The 9,380-nt window shown below is 36.4% G+C and overlaps 2 protein-coding genes across 5 annotated transcripts in view; both read left to right on the top strand.

The window, feature by feature from the left end:
• Nucleotides 1-879: 879 nt before the first annotated feature.
• On the top strand, nt 880-5,712 carry LOC121872353 (polyprenol reductase-like). 3 transcript variants are annotated; one of them, XM_042375071.1, is made up of 7 exons: nt 880-953; nt 1,816-2,095; nt 2,531-2,679; nt 3,603-3,794; nt 4,033-4,155; nt 4,475-4,638; nt 5,475-5,712. In XM_042375071.1, exons 2-7 carry the CDS (start codon nt 1,863-1,865, stop codon nt 5,565-5,567), a joined length of 954 nt encoding a protein of 317 aa, XP_042231005.1. In that variant the 5' UTR covers nt 880-953; nt 1,816-1,862; the 3' UTR covers nt 5,568-5,712. The 3 variants fall into 3 exon arrangements, with proteins under 3 accessions (XP_042231005.1, XP_042231006.1, XP_042231007.1); XM_042375072.1 differs by having other exon boundaries at nt 895-938; XM_042375073.1 differs by having other exon boundaries at nt 920-942.
• A 2,085-nt stretch (nt 5,713-7,797) lies between these two features.
• Nucleotides 7,798-9,380, top strand: part of LOC121872352 — a 94,673-nt gene continuing 93,090 nt past the window's right edge. For both annotated transcript variants that reach the window (XM_042375069.1, XM_042375065.1), the window contains exon 1: nt 7,798-7,945. The gene's annotated coding sequence lies outside the window, so the exon portion shown is untranslated. The remainder of the gene's footprint in view (nt 7,946-9,380) is intronic.

The following is a 9,380-nucleotide window of genomic DNA, read 5'->3' as shown; positions in this document are numbered from 1 at the left end:
AGTCTTTTTTATTCACCGCCATAAAACTACCTTAACCACTAAATCAAGATTGAATGTTGACCTCTACAACCAAGTACGAGTAAACTGACCTCACATGGCGAATACCAAGGTCAGGCCACGCGAAGATCTCTGGCCACCTACAGGTGAGGCACCGCCCACATTCAGAAGATATAAAAGTAGACAAGACACAATAGGGTACAGCATCATAAAAGGTATTAAAATACCCATTTTAGATGACCGAAACGATAAAGTATAACTACAAATTTCAGTTCATAACAATGGGTTTATATAAGAGTTTCCCCTGTTTGGGCCAAACGTCAGAAGAAAATGATCTGCGATCAGTGACTGTACTAAACTTATATTACTTGTGACACTGGGCCCCATAACCCAGACAGACAGGCTATATAGTGCAGATATATTACAATATATATTAAGCATTCGGTACATGAGGAGGCAGTGTGACTGGCACTACACTCGATCATCTTTAAATAACCATTCACAAGCAACACTCAGGAGAGGAGGCGAAGGCTGTATAATCCACTGCAGCACCTTTTATTATGGGTAAACTTAAAAAGACGTTGGTTTAAGGTAAAGATAACTTTTGTATAGACTTTATAATTTATTCATCATTGCTCTTTGCTTTATTTTTCTCACGTGCTGGACGGTGTGAGGTGAGACACAGGTGAGAGTATTTTGGTGGTAGTACGGGGCGGCAGGCAGATACAAACGACAGGTAATAGTATAAAGTAAGTTTTGTTGTTGATATTCATTCTGGTGTAAATTCAGACAATAGTATACACAGAAAAAATCATACATACATTACAAAACAGACGTAACAGTTCAGATGAAGAATTAGATAAACAACCAGATGGAGTGAAGAAGAAAACGGTGTTGAAGGAACGGTGTACAAGCGACCACCTGAGTCTAACCAAAACATTGTAGGTGTGACACAGGTGAAGTTATTTATCATTTTAACCACTTTATAAGCTTATTAGTCGTTTGGGTGGTTGGTCTATCCAGTGTTAGTACAGGAGGAGGAGACCGGAGTGCAGTACCTGAAGGAAACCTGTGTTATGTGTCAGGGTCAAGCATGACTCCAATCCTTGATACAGGGATGAGAGATACATGTGTTACCTGTGTATTGTTCTGTGTTGCCTGTACATTGTGTTATCTGTGTAATGATAATCAAAGACGCATTTCCATTTTAATATACGTCACTGGAAACAGCAGATGATAAGGAATAAATAATTAAAGTCATCATAATTGTATCTGATTTCAACAGACATAAACCTCCTAGCACTGCCAGAGTTGAGTGTGTGTTGCTCAGTGGTTAGTTCCTGCTAAGTCATGGTTCAGTGATGGTGTTTGTTAGTTCATTCTGGCATCTCACTCTACTGGCATGACCCTCCTATAATAAATTAATAGCCTATTATATGGTTGCTGGAGACTATTACGTTTCTTTCACACTGTAACAACTGTAGGCCTATAAGGAAATTCATAATTGAAAAGTTGTTTGATAACTTGTAATTTCTCTTTTTTTTTTAATTTCTCATCATTATCAATATTTGTGATTTTCTCGACCTAAAAGAAGAAGTTGCCGTCAGTTGAAAACTAGTCAAAAGTTTATGATATATATGCAAGTGTTGTAAAGTATTCCTACACTTAATCTGATCTATCATAACTTAATCTAACCTTTGAGAAATGTGTACTCTAGTTTTGCAGTTAAAGAAAAGTCTTAATATTATCACTCGAACCAATCACAGCCTGGATGATGTTCACACTCAAACCTAACCTAACCATTTTAATCAAACACAGGAAGGACAACGAGCCAACTACACCACCAAAGAAAGAAGTGGCAACCGATGACCAAGATGGCGATCACCGACACAATATTCGATCTTCTACTCGAGTGGGACCTGTCCAGATTGATGTTTATTGTGTACCTCGTGATAATCAGCCTAAGTGGGACTCTCGTCAACTTCTTCAGGGAGATGGTGCCGCTGCCACACTTCTTTCTACAGGCCTTCAAGTACGGCAAGATGGCTCACAGCACACACGTCAACACCCTCATCTCTCGCCTTGAAGTTCCGAAGAAGTACAGTATACACGGTGATTTATTGTTCAGTTGATATGTATTTTTATGTTATACATGTATTTTCACATCACATAATTATCACGTTGTTCAGATTAAATATATACATGAAGATTAGCCACCTCAGCTTATTTCACCTGATGATATAACATCTTAATGCTACTGGAGATGATTAGATTAGATTGGGTTAGGTTATGGTAGATTAGGTTAGGTTAGGTTAGGTCAGGTTAGGTTAGGTTAGATTAGATTAGATTGGGTTAGGTTATGGTAAGTTATATTATGGTAGGTTGTAATAGGTGAAGTTATGGTAGGTTAATCAACAGTAGGTTAGTTAGGATGGTTAATCTTGAGATGAAATAAGCTGTAGTGTTAATCTTCATATAATCCTTTTTTTTTAATACAGGTCATTGCAGTATTTTTTTTGTTTTATATTTTCAGATGGTTTGTACATTTTTACATTTCTGCCTCTCTGGTAGTGACGGTGGCCTTTATGCAGACGTGGTGTGTGTATGTGTCGAGGAGTCCCTTGTCATCATGGTTCAGTGTTGTTCTTGATGTTCTCACTACACCTCACAGAAGTCCAACAGGTGCACAATCCTAATATTTTCTTTAATCCATAATTCTCTTAGATTTTTAGGCATATTAAAAACTACATTTCAATCTGTGTTGTGTGTAACTTGTATAAGAATTTTTTATAGAGCAGCAATATATATATATATATATATATATATATATATATATATATATATATATATATATATATATCACACACACACACTTTTATGTACCTGTACAGTATTAAATCTCTTGCAGACTTCTCTCATTCTTACACTATGTTAGTCTATCCCACCTTAATAAGTAATTATAGAAATGAATAAAGTACACTATTGGCACTGCTGCTACTATTACTATTGCATCAGTATTGATAATCTAGAATTTATTGTAGATATGATAGTTGAGTGCCTGGCCCTTTGAGCTGTGAGATGTAAAGAAGACAATAATTGTAATAATAGTATTGATCAATAAATAAATATATAATATGATATAATAATAGTGTTTATTGGGCAACAAAAACTACAAACATGATAAGGCTCCAGAAATACTATGATAATATGTGAATAGACATAAATTACTCATGATAAAGAAATTCCCAATATCTAACATGATATTTGAAGCCTGGAGGTGGATGCACAGTATTGAACTGTTCCTTGTACAGTACAATACAGAATACTTGTATATATTAATGTGCCTTTTTTTAAGACCCTAGAGTCTAGACCATCTCTTACTATGTCTGAAGATTTTGTTCTGAAATGTAAATGTAGAAGCACTTTTTTGCAGGAGTGACTATCAAAATATTAAAAATAACTTAACCACTTGTGTATGGGATCCTCTCTCTGTTGAATAAAATCATCTGGAGTAAAATTATTATTAGTTTGAGTTTTGTGTGTTGCAGATGATGATTTATTAAGGACACTGGAATTAGTTACATTATAATATTATTGTGTTGCAGTGAGTGGCACATCAGCAGCCCTGGGACTGTGTTTACTGGCCGCACAGATATACCGCAGACTGTACGAGAATCTGTACATCAACGTGTTCAGCTTTGGTCATATAAATGTGTTTCATTATATCGTTGGTCACACTCACTACCTAGGAGCTGCAGCTCTTCTGTTGTCTCAGGCTCCAGGGTTTGACGGTACTGGTAAGTAATGTGTTTTTCAGTGTACTGTACAAATACAGTACCTGTATTCTGGTATGTCTTGACTTAGGCTGCCAGGTGTGTGTACTCCAGTAATTTACACTTTACGTTGTTCTCCATAAAGGAACTTATGCACCACCCTGTACATTTAAAGGATAATTATCAGCCAAAATAACATTGTGAGGTTAGACTAGACATAAGGATATAAAATTCTAATTTTTATTTATTTTCCATTTTTCAGACTCTCACATCTCATTCTCTGCTCTTGATTTCTGGCACGTTATTGGAACCATCATTTGTATTTATGGATTTACTGTCCAGAATAAAAGTCTCCGCTTGTTGGCTGCTTTAAGGAAACACAAAGGTAAGGTATTGATGAAGGTAACAACACCAGATGATGAACACTTACTGGAATGATATCAATACAAAAAGTCAGTGTTGGTAAGAACACTGTTGTGGTGGAGAGAGTGTTTGTACTCTACTGTGTGTGTTTGCATATGTGTGTGTGTTTGTATATGTGAGCGTGTGCTAGACCAAGTGACTCCAGTGTAAATGTGGTGCAGTTGTGGAATATATTCTGATATTTAAGACTTATTAAAGGCACCGTTAAGTTTTTTTACAGTAGCAAATGTCTCCTGTAAGTTGCATAGAGTCATAGACATTAACTTCACTTGTGCCCACAGACAAAAACATGAAAGAGAAGCACGTAATACCTCAAGGTGGGATGTTCGAGGTGGTATCCTGCCCACACATGTTCGCTGAAGTGGTGGTGTATGTGGGCATCCTCATCGTCTTGCGCACACACATGGGTTGGGGCATCGTCACACTGTGGGTCATGTCTAATCAGGTGAGTTCCTAAGTGTGGTTGTTTGTCCCTCTCAGGTCACTTTCAGGTTACTCCTAGGTCACTCGCAGGTCACTCTCAACACTCTGCCAATACCTGACATTCAGTAAATTTCTGCTGCTGTAGTGTCAGATTCTTCAGCCAACAAGAAGTTATTTGTTTTAGTTTATGAATAATTTAAGAATTTTAACCACTAACTAATTATGTACTGTAGTTTTTATGATTAATATATTTTATGCTCTCTAACTATAGTGAGAAATATGTACAGTACTATAGTAAAACATTAATTTTTTTATTTCTATGTAGGATAATGATATAGTTGATCGCTTTAATATTCATAAAGATAAAACAAAAAGCATTGTAATAAGGCTTTACAAAATAGTAGGTTTTAGCCTAAGAAGAAGATGGGTAGACAGGAGAGTTATACATCACTGGACACTTTACCAAACTACTGAGTTACTTACATCTGATTACAAAACTGTATATTATGCCAGATTGAAGTCTCGGGTACATAAGATGATTATGAGGATAGATATTACAGAATTATGTATTCAAGTCTAAAGCAGGTTTTTAAAGACAAATTTTAAAATGATAAATTTACCCTGTGTTGTCATGCAAGAGGTTAGTACTGTTGAAATGTTGGAGGCATGTCAAGGTTACATTAGTTGGGGAGATACAGTACTCACTTGGTCGAGCATGTTTGAGGAAGTCTTTGTGTTTTTCTCAGGACCTTGTACCATGTGTAATATTCTGAATTATTTATTTAAGATATTATTATGGCTGTATCTCAGAAGTCTATTGTTGCCTAAGATATTGATGGAATATTTTGTTGGTGACAGATCCAGGTAGCAGTCATGAATCACAGGTGGTACCAGAAGACGTTCAAGGATTACCCACGCAGCCGGAGAGCAATATTCCCATTCTTGTTATGAAGATTACTACTGTCTCGAGATGTTGATTGTCGTGCAGACATCATTACTGTCGCTGTCGTTAATTGATGGCATGAGAATGTGCTCTTCCACTTTTGTACTCAGTGTGATGGGGTCGAAGCCTCGTACAAAAAGTTGTTTTATTGTTGATGTTTGTTTATTTGATCATTTGTTTTTATAATAAGTTCAGTCACCCACAAAAGTCTTATCACTTTTCCTTCTTCTCCACGAACACCGAGATCCAGACTCGTGAACCTGAAGCAGTAGACTGATACATTAATTTGTCCTTAAATACTTTGGATTTATAAGTGTGAATCTTGGTGTTTGTGGTTCAGGGGAGAAGCGACAGTACTTTTGAGGGTGACTGTACATCTCTCTATGGCTTTGGTTAGTACAGTACTGTATTGTGTGGCGGTGACATCAGGAGGTACTGCTGAAGTTTGTTGTTTGTGGTAAATTATAAGGCACAGTTTGTCTACGGTGTTCCCCTCTCAGGTGACTGTTTGTAGTAGCGAAGAAAAATATATTACCGTCAATTTATTTTATATTCCAATCTACATACAATTCGATTCCATAATATCTGTTCCTCTTCCTGTAACATAAGAGCTTTATTTTACATTCCATGACATACCGTACAACACAAGCTGGCTGAGTCACCTTACTAGGATTCTCAGTTCATATTTTTTTACACCTTACTGAAATGTGATCAAAATGCCAAGGCTGTGATACTCATCTTCCAGAGGTATGATGTACAGGTACTTGTTGACTCTTAATGCTCAATACTGTTTTATACTTTCAGATATGCAAATAAAAATGCCTGTCTAAAAAAAATATTATTCTCCATTGTTGATAACTTTATTTGCCTAAAATTTACTACAAAATATGCTGATGTAAATTGTATCAGTACAATTTACACTTTTTTTCCTTTTGTATTTAACCTAAGCTTCAGTGGTTCAGATATTTCAATAGGTCCAGCACTGGTCTGGTCCCAAGCGTGCCAGATTAGTGATAAAACAGATAGATAGATTGACTGACATAGGTATTGAGACACAGATCCTGATAGATAAGGATAGATAAATTGATAGATACAGTATAATGATAGGCACATAAAGACACACACAAACATACATAAGCAGTTAGATAGAGATAACTAACAGGAGTTACAACAACTTGTCCACAGTTTGACAGGCACAAAGATTTTCTCTATAGGGTGTGAGAGTTGCCCCTTTAATTTACCTTGCTATGGGTGGTGGTGGTGCCAGTGGTGATGATAATGCTATGGTGGTAGTACAGTGAGGGCGGCAGCTCTTGTTCCTAGCTCTATTTGGTCATTTTGTTGTAACATCTGTAACAAACAAAATATTATATTTACTATAAAGAACGGGAAATAATTGTTCACAATCAAGAGAGTAACTGATTTATAAACAAGTACTGCAGAGCACAGCATTAAGTGTTAGGTTAGGTTTTTTATACTAAAAACAAAAAAATCTAACCGACAACCGGACAAATATCCACAGCCTATATTGTTTGAAGCGGCTATAACTGGAAGTTACAGAGCTGGAATATTAAGTTAGGGTCAATAAGTCATGCCGTACCGTGCCCATTATTACTTTTGAAATCTCATAACACAAACTGACAGTACATGATATACAGTACTTGTAACTATATGAGGTCAAAATACTCACTGCTTTATTAAACTATATAAAATGAGTTCCTGGTATTACAATAAACATATAACTGCATCAGTTATTTTCCCGTCTCTAATATATCATGTGCTATTGGCCTCCCACGTGAGTTTGTTTACAAATATTTGGGGTCTGACGTCACGCGCCACATGGTATTGTTTTTATCCACTTTAAGCTGTGTTTTGGATCTAGTCTCGGATTATTCCTTCATTTATGCTTATTTATACATGTATTGACTTCTCTTTAGTATTTAATATCAGAACACTTGCAGGATTTATTCATATGAGTACTTGTGACATGTTGAAGTGACTTTAAATTTAACATCGTTGGCGGAGGCACGATGCAGATTAATTATAGTTTTATGACGTTATTCCCTCGCACTTTTAAAACTAGTCTTCGGCATATGAAACTCAGGATATATAATTACACATCAAAAATTATTGTATTAATGCGAGGAATGTGAATATAGTTTTCCGGGCGTATTAATATTGCGGTAGGAGAGTGGTGGTTATGCCCGGCACCTTAGAGAATGGCCCGGCCTGGTGGTATGGTAACTTATGTGTGTGTTAAGTTTAGTTAGTGGTGTGTGTGTCTTGTGGTGTGGACAGGTGATTGACGGGTTAATAACGAACCACCAATCACCAAAACTAAGCTGAATTAGTGGCGAAGAAGGACCTAGTTAAATCACCGCTCAAGGTAATCACGTCACACCCACTTCCTCATATTTCGACTGAATTACACACACCACAACACATATATTAACTCAAACCTATACCAATATGTTCTCTATGAAAGGGGTTATAGTCTGGCAGGTGTTATAATGAGTGACAGGTGTTAATTGCAGTAAAAATTAGAAAATAATAAGGTGTGTTGGGAGAGAATGACGACTGCCTCAGGTCTGGAGTATTGGGTTAAGTGAAATCCGTCAGTTCTTGTTTATTGTTGTTTATTGTTGTTTATTGTTGTTTATTGTTGTTTATTTTTGTTTATTGTTGTTTATTGTTGTTTATTAGTGTTTATTGTTGTTTACTGTTTGTTTATTAGTGTTTATTTTCGTATAGTTTTGTCATGGTTCTTGTCCTGGTATGATTGTATTGTTCTAGGTTATTACAACACCCTAAAATTACATCCTTAAATTTTAACTCCCCCAAATTACAGCCCCCATAATTACAACCTAAAATTTACAACCTTAAAAAATTACACCCCCATAATTACAACACCATATAATTATAACTCCCCAAAATTAAACAACCTTAGAAATTTACAACCCCCCAAAAATTTACAACCATAAAATTTACAACCCCTCAATTACAACCCCTAGTCATATTTCATTACCCATGGCTGGTATAAAACATCTCGTTGCCTCCTCATACCACTTAAAGAGGAGATAAAATTAGTTTGTCTGTGTTAGTATTTCCTGAATATTTTTGTGACGGAGTTGAGAGTTGAGGAAAAAAACAACTCGATGTTTGTGAGAGATAGGTTGATAGGTAGGTAGGTAGATAGGTAGGTAGGTAGATAGGTAGCGAGAGAGATAACGAAGGTATATAAGTATTGCTTCGTTATATATTTTTTTTAACTATTGTGATATATTATGAATATATGATAACACCTCGAGATAACCGTGGTTTAGGTGTGATCATAGTTTTAATAATTATCTTGGTGTTATGTTTGGTATGATTGATTTTATTTATATGGTCTATGGCGTGGTGTAGTGGTCAGTATACTCGTTTTGCAAGTAAGAGATCCAAGGTTCTATCCCCGAGTTGAGTGAAATTATTGGGGCAAGTTTGTTTATGCCATTTGCCTCTGTCTACCCAGCAGTAATTGGGAGACTGGGATGTTAATTTGTGGATGGTATTCTAAGGGTAATGCTTGGCCAGTGCAGTTGGTGAGTTGTCCGGTTTACTTGGATTATTGCTTGATATTGGGTCATACAGATCGTTAATTTAGGGTGTGGTTGTTATGTTGGCGACAGCTTCTACTAACTAGACCTTAAACAAACTCACGCCCAAGTGGCCCTAGTGCTGGCCATCCTTGAATATGAGGGGTAGCCATTAATCTGTCTGTCTGTCTGTCTGTCTGTCTGTCCGTCTAACTGCATGTTTGTCTGTCTATACATCTATCAGTC

The sequence above is a fragment of the Homarus americanus genome, unplaced genomic scaffold, assembly GCF_018991925.1.
Source record: "Homarus americanus isolate GMGI-L3 unplaced genomic scaffold, GMGI_Hamer_2.0 scaffold24050, whole genome shotgun sequence".
Lineage (NCBI taxonomy): Eukaryota > Metazoa > Arthropoda > Malacostraca > Decapoda > Nephropidae > Homarus > Homarus americanus.
This window is presented reverse-complemented; position numbering and strand designations above follow the sequence as displayed.